Below are 13,934 nucleotides of genomic sequence, written 5' to 3'. Positions count from 1 at the left end.
AAGCATTATGCAGGGTTGCAGGAAAACAGCGTTCAGTGGCATGTTCATTCTGAGAGCTGCTCCAGAGATGATGGTTTGAATGGTCACTTCTCTGCTGTACCAAACCTATTTTGTGGCTACTTCTGGAATTTAATTTTGTGCATATAGTATCTGTTTCCTTTCCCGCATGATAACAATAGCTACGCTTCAAAACAAGGGTACCTCTGTGGTTTTGAAAATCTTTGAGATACCCTAAGGTTGTGAAAGAAACCAAATAAGGGTGAGTTCTTTCAGTTTCGTTCAAGAGATCAATACAGCTTAGAATAGAAATCTAGCTACTGTCTACAGATGAAGAATAGAAAGATATTAATAAGGTCCCCATGAGGTAATGATAAGTCTCATTCAAATCACTTGAAGCTTAGGCTGTCCTCCAGCCCACTTAGTTTCAGTGAGTGTTCAGGGCAGGTCAGTTTTGCAGTAAAGTAATTGTGTACCCAAGGTAGAGAAGTGTTCATTTGACTTTCTCACTGATGCCTCATTCTCAAGTACTGAAGAAATTGACTGTAAGTGGCCATGAATCCTAGCTTTTACTTTCTCCACTGCAAGCAGTTAACTGGTATGATCCCCATTTGAAAGGCCACTCCAGTGGTTTAATCCTGATAAATGTGGAACCAAAAGCTCTGAATCTCATTTCATAGTGAGACTGATTAGGGCAAAACACAAGCAGGATGCACATTCCTGAAGTCAGGACATCTTAATTTGCTTCACAACTAATGAAGTACAGCCAGATATCCATACCCAAGGAGTGCTGTACTGCCAAAAGAGTCGTCTTTTGAATGAAACATTAAACCAAGGCCTTGGCTGGCCTTCTGGATGGATGTCAAAGATTTCATCATGCTGTTCAAAGTAGATGAGTGGAGATTTTCCTTGTGTCCCAACCAATATTTATCCCTCGATCAACATACAGACATATTGGATTAAAGCAGAAGTAAGCCATTTGACCCCTTGGGCCTGTTCTGTGATTCAACAAAGGTCATAGCTCACTCGTTTGTGTCTTGAATTCCACTTTGCCATCTACTCCTGCCTGAGAAATGTTTATAACTCCGCCTCCACTGCCTTCTGAGGCAGAGTGTTCTGATATAACACAAGGCTGGACGAGGAGAGAGCTCTCATCTCTGACCGAAAAGGGAAACACCTAATTATGATGCCCCCTACTTCTGGACTGTTCCATAAGAGGAAATATCAGTTCTGCATTTAGCTTATCTAGACCTATTCAGGATCTTGTACAGTTCAATAAAGTCACCCCTCAATCTTCTAAACTGCAGTCAGTGGAAACAAGCCCACCATGTCCAACATTATCCTCAAGGCAAAATTGATTCCGGGTGTCAATCTAGTAAACACTACTCTGCGCCACCTTCAACAAACTTACATCCTTAAATAAGGAAATCAAAACTGCAGACAGTGAACATCATTAGAATGAATTATCTGGTTTGCAGCATGTGGGATCTTACTATCTGCAATCTGGCCATTGCATTTCCTACCCTATAATGCTACATTTCAGATTTGAGATGGCCTGAAGGTATGCTGTATAAACCTCTAAAACGTTTTGCCCAGGTTTTGGAAAGGCTGGATATAATTCAAGATTGGTAATATTAAAATGAAATCATCAGTGCGCTGAATGTGCATGCCTTGGCCACAAAACACAGCCTAAAATGTACATGAGTCAATTAGCTAATAATGGAGAGCTGTTGAGCTCTTCTTTAGTGTACCCACCTTCTTGTGCCGCGTTCCCCCCAGCCACCCTGTCTCCCTGCCAGGTTTTCCATGTTTCTTTACCTTGTGCTGTTCTTTAGCTACCAATTAGGGTTGTTCCAAATCCATCTTCTGCTTCTATGCTTGTTACATTCCTTCTCCCTTTTGTCATTCAACATTTCCTGTCCTCCACCCTATCATAGACCCTGTCACACTTTTGTTACTTACAACCTTCCCCCTTTTTCACTGTCTTCACATTTGGTCAAAAGCTGGTAAATATCAAACTGATCTGAGGAAAGAACGTCAAACTGAACCATGAACTCCCTTCTGTCATGGCACAGACCTACTGAGTGTTTCTAAAAGCTTCAAATTTTGAGCATTCACAGTATTCACTTCTGTCAGCTACTATCCTTGCTTTGTTTAGTCCCAAAACTATGGGTTATCACATGAAAGTTACTGGGTCTCATCTAGTGGATGTCTCCTCCAGAAGTTAATCTTGCAAAGGCTGCATATGTGGACAGGAAATTTGGTGATCAGAGTACGGTGTGGGGTGACTGGCTGTGAAACATAATACCTGAGGATTTCTGAAGAAGGGTCCAGACCCGAAATGTTAGCCTTCCTGCTCCTCTGATACTGCTTGGCCTGCTGTGTTCATCCAGCTCTACACCTTGTTGGAAAAATGGCCTGTTTCTTACTTCAAAATTCAGTGTGGTTGACAAGAGTGCCCTCTTGTGTAGAGACAGGAAGACAACTAATCCCATTTCAATCCAACCGGTCAACATTGTGTTCCTGTAAAATGTTAGGCTTTATCATGTTTGAATATAAAATACTGATGTTCGACATTCAGAAACAGATGGCCCATTAGCGTAATGTGATTAGACTAGCGTGATGCAGATTGTATGATAAGTAAGCCATTGCACGTGCAAACCACTTTTGTCCGTGATGTATTAAGTAAAGAAGATTACCCAAGGTCAGGATTGATTCCAGGCTTTAAGAGTCAGGATAATGCTGTTAACCTTTGTTTGACACTGATTTCTTTTTTATTTGAAGCATGATTTCAATTTTTTTTGTTTCTTTCTAGTTGTTACTGGTCACAAACGACAAAAAGACACTCAGGGAGGAAGTTCAACCAAGAAGCAAAAACGCAGTCACAAACGTTCAGGGATTAACAATAAAAAGAAAAGTCGGACTGGTGAGGACCTTTAATGCTGCTCATGTTCAGCATTTTCTGTGGTAATGTATGTTTGTGGGGGTGCTTTTGTATGTTTTTTTCCTATTGACTATGAACTCTCCTAGCCCAGACAGAATCTGCTCTCCGGTATCTGCGAGAAGTGTCAAATCAGGTCAGAATTATTCTTCCAACTAATTCCCTTCTTCTCTTTCCTCATCTTGTACCGCCCTCCTCCCAAACTGGAATCTCGTTTGTTGCTCTCAGTGAGAGAATGATTGATACTTACAATTGTTCTACTGCTGAGTCTCAAAACTCTGGAATTCCCTCCTGAAACTTCTCTGCTCATTACTTCTATCTCTTTAAGATACTCCCCTGAAATATTCTTGTAATTTTTTCTGCACCCTCAATTTCTTTGCATCCTTCCTAAATTGTGGTGCTCAGAATTGGTCACAGTTCTCCAATTGATGCCGAGCCAGTGCTTTATCTGACTTCTTTATAATTGTCTTGCTTTTATGATCTGTCCCTATCTTTATCTATACAGCCAAGGATCCCTGTTCCTTTTTAACCACTTACAATCTATCCTACCACCTTCACAAGTTGGTGCACCCCAGGTCCCTCTTCGCCCAGCTCCCTGTAGAACTATATCCTTTACATTTGCATTTACTCACATCCTACCAAAATGCCTCACCTCCTATATGTTAATATTAAATTTTATCAATCCCATCTCTGCACATTCCACTGGCCTGCCTGTCGTTCTGAAGTCTATATTCTGTCTTTCTGACATTTCGCTATACTTTCCATGTATCAGTGGGAAAGTTTAATTAGAATTGGAGATGGACCAGTTGACCTTGCAATTTGCATGTGTGCAGCTATTTCTGTATATTGTTTTGTATGTAATCCAGAATCAAGCAGCACAAATGGAGGACATTTTGCCCACTGTGCCTATACTGGGTTGTTTTATCTAGCTATCCAATTAGCCCCAATGCCCCTGTTCTTTTCCCGGATCTCTTCCATTTCCTTTAATTTTCTTGAGCTTCTATTGTCTCCTGTTCAGTGCCACAAGATCCCTGTGTTTTTGGGAGTACACATTTACTCACCCACCATACTTTGAACTCCCCTGAGCCTAGGCTGTCGGAGGCATATCCTGATGGGACATCCACCCTTAGGAACATGCTGTGCCTTTGATGGAGTGCATCAGTGAGGGTGCAAATACAGACAATAGCAATCAGGTGGGGAAACTTCTTCCATTGTATTCCATGAGTGTTCGGCTTGTGCTTCATCCAGAATCATTTTTCCTTGGAAAACTGACAAAACTGCCATTGCCTTCCATTCTCAGGGACAAATGAGACAATATATCCTAAGGCTACCTCTGTTAGAACAGGATTGGAACCCACACATTAGCCCTCTCACCAACTGAGCTAATGGCTTTAAGGGAAAATCTATTCTTTCTTGAATTATTTTCTCCTTTGCCCTAACCACCAACGTTGAGACTAGTGGAAACGTTAGCCTACCACTTACTCAGTTGAAATGTGCTAACTCAACCTGGATACAAGATTAAACAAGGTGCTTCAGCCATCACTGGTCACTTGGAAGAGGGATTTGCTACTTGGTGTCTTCAGATCTAGCACCTTGATTCATCTGCCACTTGTATGTCTGATTCTTTTCCGTCTTTTTAAGTTTAAGCCTCACCCCAGGGACTTGACCATGTTATCTAGGCCAAATCCAAGTGCGGAACCGTGAGGGTGCTGCACAGTTGGAGATGCTGTCCACTGTTTCAGATAAGGTGTTAAATAGATGCTCCTGCCACCCAGGTGAATGTGAAAAATCCCACAGCCGCTGTTCCCACAATGTCCCTGCCAATATTTATCCATCAATCAACATCACAGTTTTTAAAAAATTGGGCATTATTGCTTGGATGAAAATGAGCTGCTGTGTTACCTTGATGATAATGGTGTTGATTTAACTTCAAAAGTATTTCATTGGCTGGAAAGCACTTTGCAATATCCCACCACATCTTGAAATGCAAATCTTTCTTTGTTTCTATACAGCAAACAGCAGTGACAGTGAAGAGATGTCTGCAAGTGAAAACACAGCTAAATTGGTACAAGTGAAGAAGGGTTCCTCTATGGTTCCAACAGGCATGAACTCTCTGCCAGGGAGCACATCTACTGTCAATGCCCTGACTCCCGGAAAGTCTCCTCGGAATGGAGAGAAAGAGTCTTCACAGGAGCACAGTAGCAGGTCATCCAGAACCTATAAATGGAGTGTACAGATGGGTGAGTCTGAATCCGTGTGATAGTAAAAGGTTTTCTGTTGTATAGTAAAGTGAGAAGTCCAAATGCATTTCTCAAAAAGCTCTGAGAACTTCTGATCCAACACTTCCTTCCTGAGACAGTAATACTCATCAAACCAACTGTTATAAGCACTTGCAGCTTGGTGGTGGAGGTGCGTGTTACTGTCTCCTATGCAAGGCCAGAATGTGTACTTGTCCTGCTCTCCATAGCTTCTAGAGCAGAGCAGAGTAGAGCTCTGACCTATGCTACACAGTGGAATGCTTGAAGGACAAGAGGAAGACATTTCCCTAGTATTTCACCAGTCTATATGGTAGTCAGATTGTTCATCAAATTAACCCCCTATCCAGACGTAGGTGGGTTTTATCTATCATAATTAAATTGTCCCAGTAGGTGTTACACTGACCTTATTCTGAACAGAAACACACTCAGTGCAAGTTTGTTCTTGTTTTATAGTTTATCTGAACAAAATGTATACATCTACAAGAAATATACATATTTATTTTTCAGTTGTTGATCCTGGGTGTACCAGAAAACATTCTGGTTCAGTAGGTGGATATACCTACTAGAAAAGGTGCAAAACTTGACGCACTCTTGGGAAATAAGGCAGGGCAAGTGACTGTGGTGTCAGTGGGGAAGCACTTTGGGGCCAACAAAAATGATTCTATTAATTTTAAAACAGTGTTGGAATCTGAAGTGGAAGACAGAGGGTGGTGGGGGTTGCTTTTCAGACTGAAATACTGTGACCAGCGGTGTGCCAAAGGATAGGTTTTAAGTCTCCTGTTTTTTGTCATTTATAAAAATGATTTGGATGTGAACATAGAAGTATTGTTAGTACCAAAATAGGTGGTGTGGTGGACAGCCAAGAAGGTTATCTCCGAGTACAATGGGTCCTTGATCAGATGGCCAGTGGGCCAAGGAGTGGCAGATGGAGTTTAATTTGGATAAATGTGACGTGCTGCATTTTGTTAGGGCAAATCAGGGTAGACCTTAGACACTTAATGGTAAGGCCCTGGGGAGTGTTACCAAACTATGAGATCTTAAGAGTGCAGGTTCATGGTTCCTTGAAAGTGAAGAAGGCATTTGGTATGCTTGTCAAGTATAGGAGTTGGGATGTCATGTTGTCACTGTACAAGACATTGTTTAAGCCACTTTTGGAATACTGCATTCATTTTTGATCTCTGCTATTCTGAATAGAAACACACTATGAAAATTTGTCCTTGCTTTATAGTTTATCTGAACAAAATATATACATCTACAAGAATTGTACAGTTTCGTTTTTCAGTTGTTATTCCTGAGTGTACAAGAAAATGTTCTGGTTTAGTATGTGGCTGTGCCTACTAGAGAAATACTGGGTGAAATTCTAGCCTCCCTGCTATAAGAAAGATGTTAAACTCGAAAGGGTTCAGAAAAGATTTATGAGAATGTTACCAAGTTTGGAGCTATAGGGAGAGTCTGAATAGGCTGGGCTATTTTCCCCAGAGCGTTGGAAGCTGAGGAGTGACATTTCGAGGTTTATAAAATCATGAGGGGCATAGATAGGGTCAATAGACAAGGTCTTTTCCCTGGGGTGGGGAGTCCAAAACTAGAGGGTATGGGTTTAAGGTGACAGGGAAAAGATTGAAAAGGAACCTGGGGGCAATTTTTTTCAGAGGGTAGTGCGTGTAATGAATGAACTGCCAGAGGAAGTGTTGGACACTGGTACAATTACAACATTTAAAAGGCATTTGGATGGGTATATGAATAGGAAGGGTTTAATGGGATATGAGCCAAATGCGACAAATGGGACCAGATTAATTTAGGATATCTGGTCTGCATGGACGAGTTGGATCAGAGGATCTGTTTCTGTACTGTATATGTCTATGACTGTATCTGTTAAATAGACGTTTTGACTCAGTTGTTTTATTTTTTATTTAGTTTTGAATTCTGACTTATTTCTGTGTCTCCCTAGCTCCCCTGTTCTTCAGATTCCTATAAGAGATCAGCTCAGATTGAAAGATACCACAGTACCGTGTTGAGCAACTGGGTTTTGAAGCCCCTCCAAACAGGGTTTTGCAGACCCCAGCAAAGAAGCTGGCCTGTGAAAGGGGGATGTTGCTGTGGCTTCGATTTTTGTAACAGTGATGACCGTGGTCCACCCAAATTCACTCTCTTCGCCATTAGCGTGCATACTGGGCAGCTTTGGTCCCAGTTTAGAAACTTGTCAATTTTAAAATTTTATTTTAAAACTTTGTTTTCAGATTTTATTTTCTGATCCCTCTGTGGCCTTGCCCCTTACTACCAAGTGTGCTCCTCCAGTCCTATAACCATCGAAGTTCGCTGATGCTCTTCCTATTTTGACCTTTTGCACGTTCCCAATTTTCATCACTGCATCGTTGGCAGAGGAATTTGCTCATTAGACCACTCTTCCCCATATTCTGCCTTGAAGATAACATACTGTTTTTGATAAGTAATGCACTTTGGGATGTTTGTACCACATTAAAGATGCTGTATAAATGTAAGTTGTTGTGAGATTTGAAGTACGTTATGATTGATTGTGTTGGCTGTGGGCAGTGTAAAAGGAGTGCTCCAATTGTAAGTTTTCTTTTAAAACTCTCCTTTATAGCTGATGTTGAAAATATGAGCAGTGTGGAACGCATTGCATTCCTTCAAGAGAAGCTGCAGGAAATCAGGCGACATTACCTCTCCCTAAAATCAGAAGTGGCCTCCATTGACAGAAGAAGAAAACGCATGAAAAAGAAGGACCGCGATAGTAAGTTTACAACATGCACATGCATTTGAAATAATTTTAAATAATTTATATTGCTATGCAACTAGCTCTTAATTTTTTTGATCTAAAAACCCATTTGCTCCCTCACTTCTTTCTCATAGGATGCTCTTTAAAACCTTACTCCCAAGTATTTGGTCACGTCTGTTGTTCCATGTGACTGTGTTAAAAGTTGTTGCATTACACACCTGTGAAGTGCTCTGGGATACTTCAAGTTAAAGGCACTGCACAGCAGGACGATGTTGAGCCCATTTTGACTGCATTAAAATTAGCTCTTAATGTTTGCATTAAAACTCAAAATAAAAGCCAGGCATACAAATGCAAACACTGGAAGGTAATCCCGTAATTCCCACCAAGAACAACTGGGTCTTTGATCCTTTATAAGTGCCATCCAACAGGCTTCTGATTATGATTGTTAAAGGTGGAGAAAAGAAAAACTTACATTGCTAATCTGTTTTTATAGTGATGTTGGGTGAGGAATTAATATTAGCCAGGACACCAGATGACTACTTTCCTCTTCAGATAATATTTTATATCCACTCATGAGGACAAAGGGAGTCTGTCGTCCAAAATTCAGCATCCCAAGCATTGCAGCACCCTCTCGGCCTTTCCTGGTGTTGTCTGCTGTCTTAAGTGGATGTACAAAATCTCTCCACGCTGTTTGGAAGAAGAGTTGGGGTTCCCTGATCAGTATTTATTCTTTAGCCTGTGTCAGTTCTGTGTACTTTAAAAAAGAACTTATGAAAAGGTATATAATAGATTCCAGAAAAGGTTGGAAATTATGTAATTTATTCTTAAAAATAACAGATAATGTAGCCATGATCACACTAATAATAATAGGAGCTTGCTATGTCCAAATGGGCTGCCATGTTTCTTGCATTGCAATATTTGGAGAGGTCCTTCACTGGCTGTAAAGCCCTTTCGGACGTTCATGAAAAACACGGTGTGAATGCAGCTACTGTCTTTTCTCGGTCTTCAGCATGTAACTCCATCTAGGAAAATTTCCAAATGTTTCACACTTTCTCCCTCTTCTTATCCACAGCAAATGCCTCTGCAACAACAGCATCTTCCTCTTCCTCGCCCTCATCCAGCTCTATCACGGCGGCTGTCATGCTAACGCTGGCTGACCCTTCTGTATCCAACTCATCACAGAATGGGCTGTCGGTGGAATGTAGGTGATGAAAGGACCTCCCAACGCACAGTGCACTTAAATGGCTCCTGGGGCTACTTGTATTTTAATTTTTATTATTATTTTAATTATTTTTTTTTAAAAAAAGAGACGCTGGATAGAGGCACAAAGAAAAAAATACAATGTCAAAAAACAATTGAGTTAGCACTATACTCCACAAGAAAAAAAACTACTTCTCAGCAAAACTAACGTAGCACTTAAGTGCACTTTCATGAAGATGAGGAAGTACAATGAAGTGTTCTGTCGGAGCAATAACCTGTTGCAGTCTGTCTGGAAATGGTGTCACTGTTGATGGGTGGGCCTTACCATTATTATTTTTGGGGAGTGGGGTTGGGAAGAGGAGGAGGCAGGAAGGGACTTTTGCTTCTTTATGTTCCTTGCCTGAAGATTTTGTACGGCCGATTTTTAACCAGCTCCGGCAGTATGTACACAAGCTCGAACTGTTCCTCTCCCCTTTCCCATTGAAGCTGGACCATTTGACGATCTCCGGTATTAATTTAGTTCTCTTATCGCACAAGCTTGTTGTTTCTTAAATGAATTTTACTGTTACTGTTTTTAAAACAACAACAAACAAAGAGATTGCTTGCAGCGTTATTTTGTGTAACACAAGCACAGGTAATTCAAAGACTACAGCGGGCAGTGAGTGCTGGAACAGAGTGCTTTTGGCATCAGCCTTCGACATGTAACCAAAACGCATACGAGATTCCTTCCTGATTTACTGCCTTGTGTTTACAGGTTTGGATCTGGGGAAAGGTTACTGTGAGTTTTCCCTGACGCGTTAAGTTGGAGAGGAAACCTATTTTGTCATTTTTATATAAAGTCATTGATATTTTTTCTTTAATTTTGATACAGAACATTTCCTCAAAAAGAGAGAAAATAGCTAACAAAATCTGTAAAAAAAAAAGTTTAAAAAACCTGTGTATAATGAACATTGTACTTGCCAGCCTAAAAGATATATTTATTCTAGGGAAATAATGACAAGTTCTATTTTTGTGGGTTCTTTTTCTTCCTTGTAAATGAAAGGGAATTTTTTTTCCTGAAAGCATATAAAATACTTGGTTTCTAATGCTCATTTTATCATTAGCGAGGCAGATCAAAAGCAGCCTGTGTACACATCCGGGCTGTGTAGCAGCTGCCAACCTGCATTCTGAGATCTGCTGTGATTATTGAAGTGGCATTGGAGAATTTGAAATCAAGATAGACAGTACACAGCCACGCCCTGGAATAAACAAAACACAATTAAACCTTTTTGCCCAGATTTTATGTTGTACGTAACAATGAGTCTGTTAATTGTCTGATACATGTGATCCCTTTACTTTTTATAATGCCTTTTGTATATTTAGGACACCTCTCCCCAACACCCTACCTTGGAGTTGTATTTAAGGAGCAGTGTTGTCGATGCACTGCACGTGTCTGTACAGAGTGTTTCACTGTTTTTATTGTAATTTTGGTGTACCTCGATTCAAAGTTAGCATGTTGCTTTTTATCTTTTTTAAAAGGTATCTCACAGTGTGAGAGGGTGCGCATCTCTTCACAAGAGCTGCCAGCTGGTTTTATGTTTGTAACTGTTGGGTTTCATTCGCCTCTAAATTAACACAGGATCTTTGTAGGAAAAACCTATTTGTTTGGTCTGTGTAGCTTGTGCTCTTTAAAAATAACTTTTTGACAATGGTTACAGAAAACTTTGACCCTGTACATGACTGTGGAACCTTTGTTTGACAGTTTCATGTACTTTAAAAAGAACTTATTGAAAGGTATATAATATTTATTAGATTCCAGAAAAGGTTGGAAATTATGTAATTTATTGTAAAAAAAAGTAAGCAAATTCAAAGGCTTCCATTTGAAATAAAATGCCATAGTTTGTGAACATGTTTTCTTTCCAGCGCATCAGATTTCTTTTTTTAAGCTCAATAAATGTGATGAGTGAATAAGGCTTTGATAATTGCCATGTCACTGTTTGACTTCCCAAAGCTTAGTGAGGGAGGGTACCACTGAATCAAGCTCTGTAATTCCCAACACACACTCCACTAGGTTACCCAATCTGATTGGAGCTCCATCTGAAGGTTTCAACACAGGATCTTCCTCCTCCAACATCAGCCAAATTGAACAGTCCAGTTTTGCATTTGTTTTCCACAACTAATTACAAAAATGTTTGAAGAATATGGAGGAAAAAATGATTTTCCTGTCAAGTATATTCTCTCAGCAATGTCCTGTTGATATATTTGCAATTGCAGGAGATTCACACACAATCCTGAAGGTTGAAAACCCTACCCCCTCAGTCCCAGCTTTAAACATCCTCCCCCGCCACTTCTCCACCATCTAAAATGTAAGATTCTATCATCACCTCTAAATCTCACCAGAAATCTCTGCAATTGTCTCCACCCAATGCCTTCCAATCCATCTCTCTCTCTCTCTCCTTTTACTATCAGAGCTTATTTCTTAGAGATGTGTTTCATTATACACCATATAGCTTATCTCACTGGTTATTCTGGATGTGCTTGGAGTGCACTATGTCCATATGTCCATCACCACTGCTGTGATGACTTTAACACAGGTCAAAGCTCACGCTTCTGAATTACAGAAAACTTAGACTACAGCATGTATATTACAATTCCCATATTTCAATATTCATGGATCCCATATTATTTTTGTTTCCCATTCTTTATTGGCATTGTATGTTCATCACCAAAGTTTGCTAAATTGACTTGTGGCTATTAAATTTGACAATCTGGATGCCTTGTTTGTTAGTTTCCACATCCTTTACAAGATGGCTTATTAATAATGTCACAAAAGTTTTATGATATTTTCTGATATCATTATGATATTATTGAACACCTCTGGAGCAGATGGGACTTGAATCTATGCCTCTTGGTTCAGAAGTAGTGACACTGCTACCACACCATATCTGCCCCCTTCCACTCCAATGAAAGCTTTAAACCTCTCCTGTCTTGTTCGGAGCAGAGCGTAGTGGTGGAGGGTTGTTTTTTGTCCTGGAAGCCTATGACTAGCAGTGTTCAGGTATTGGTCCTGAGTCCACTGCTGTTTCTCATTTATATAATCGAATTGGATGAGATTATAGGAGCCATGGTTAGTAAGTTTGCAGATGACATGCAAAAATTAGTGGTGTAGTAAACAACGATGAAGATTATCTAAGATTACAAAGAGATCTTGATCAATTGGGCCAAAGAGTGGCAGATGGAGTTTAATTTGAATAAATGTGAGGTATTGCATTTTGGTAAAACACACAAGGGCAGGACTTACATAGTCAATTGTAGGATCCTTGGGAGTCAATACAGTGTGGAACTGGAGGAACATAGCAGGTCATACAACATCAGAGAAGCAGAAAAGTCAACGTTTCAGATCAGGACTGGGAAGGGCCGTTGGGAGTTTCATAGAACAGAGAGACCAAGGAGTTCAGATGATATGGTTCACTGAAAATTGTGTCAGGTGGTTAAGAAAACATCTAGCATACTTGTCTTCATTGAATACAGGAGTTAGGACATCATGTGGTCGTACAGGATGTTGGTGAGGCTACTTTTGGAGTGCTATGTACAGTTCTGGTCGCCTTACTATAGGAAGGATATTATTGAATTGGAGAGGGTTCAGAAAAGATTTGCAAGGATGTTACCGTGATTGGAGAATTTGAACGAGAAGCAGAGGCTGGATAAACTGGAACTTTTTCACTGAATTGTTGCAGGTTGAGGAGTGACCTTATAGAGGTTTATAAAATCATGATGTGCATAGATGGGGTGAATAGCAAAGAGAAGTAACTTTCTCACTGACAGTGGTTCGTATATGGAATGAACTGGTAGACACAGGTACAGACAACATTTAGAGGACATTTGGACAGATACATGAATTGAAAAGGTTTGCAAGGAGAAAGACCAAGTGGATGCAAGTGGGACTAGTTTAATTTGTGAAACTTGGTCAACATGGATGGGTTGGATTGAAGGGTCTGTTTCCACGCTATATGACTCTATAACTTGTAACCCCTTCACCTGTATTGTATGGTCAGCAAGGCAAGGACAACAATCTACAAGGATGCAACAGAAAGCAAACCAAAATTGTCAAAAGTTTGGCATTATTGCATTTGCCCCAATGAGCCCATGGCTTAAACCTTTGGCAATGTGTCACTTCCCAGCAATTGAAGAATAGTTTTTCAGATTGTACTACCATAAATTGTCTTTCCAGCATTCCAGGAGATTTTCAGAAACTGCTGATTATTTTTAGCCTGATGTTTTCAACAAGGGTCTAAAAAACTTCATCACCTACTAGCAAACAAAGAAACAATTAGCAAGGACATCAGTACAGTGAGTTTGGGAGAAGTTAACATAAAATATGAGCAAAACACTTTGAACACTGGGCATGTTGATTCCTACTCCCTACACGTTGTGATATGGCACACCTTTGTGTGGGGAGCTCAAAATGTTACTGAAGTTGACAGCTTGCAGAGTTCCTATGGCATAGTAGTAGTGCCCCTGCCTGTAGGCCAGAAGACCTGGTTTCAAGCCTCACCTTCTCCAGAGTTATTTCTGAATTGATCGGTAAAAGCATCAAGTTGTATTCACACAACACATAATGTAATAAAACAACCAAAGGTGTTTCAGAGGGGCATCCTTAATCAATACTTGATAATGAGATTCTTAAACAAAATGTAACTGCAACAAAATAACTAAAAAGTGGGCCGCTGAGGTGGGTTTTAGGGAGAAGCAAGAGGTGCAAAAATTTGGACAGAATTGCAGACTTTAAGGCCTTGACAAATGAAGACACAGTCACCAAGTTGAT

General features: G+C 40.3%; 1 protein-coding gene across 3 annotated transcripts in view; it reads left to right on the top strand.

Annotated features, from left to right (window-relative positions):
• The window catches only part of arid4b (AT-rich interaction domain 4B), a 189,830-nt gene extending 178,803 nt beyond the window's left edge, over window positions 1-11,027 (top strand). For all 3 annotated transcript variants that reach the window (XM_048531756.2, XM_048531758.2, XM_048531759.2), the window contains 4 exons: window positions 2,813-2,923; window positions 4,951-5,178; window positions 7,799-7,945; window positions 9,003-11,027. In XM_048531756.2, coding sequence (XP_048387713.2) covers window positions 2,813-2,923; window positions 4,951-5,178; window positions 7,799-7,945; window positions 9,003-9,139 — 623 coding nt within the window. In that variant the 3' untranslated portion in view covers window positions 9,140-11,027. The remainder of the gene's footprint in view (window positions 1-2,812; window positions 2,924-4,950; window positions 5,179-7,798; window positions 7,946-9,002) is intronic.
• The last annotated feature ends 2,907 nt before the right edge of the window (window positions 11,028-13,934 follow it).

Source organism: Stegostoma tigrinum, chromosome 4 (assembly GCF_030684315.1).
Source record: "Stegostoma tigrinum isolate sSteTig4 chromosome 4, sSteTig4.hap1, whole genome shotgun sequence".
Lineage (NCBI taxonomy): Eukaryota > Metazoa > Chordata > Chondrichthyes > Orectolobiformes > Stegostomatidae > Stegostoma > Stegostoma tigrinum.
Note: the sequence above shows the minus strand (reverse complement) of the source record. Positions and strands in the feature narration are given on the sequence as shown.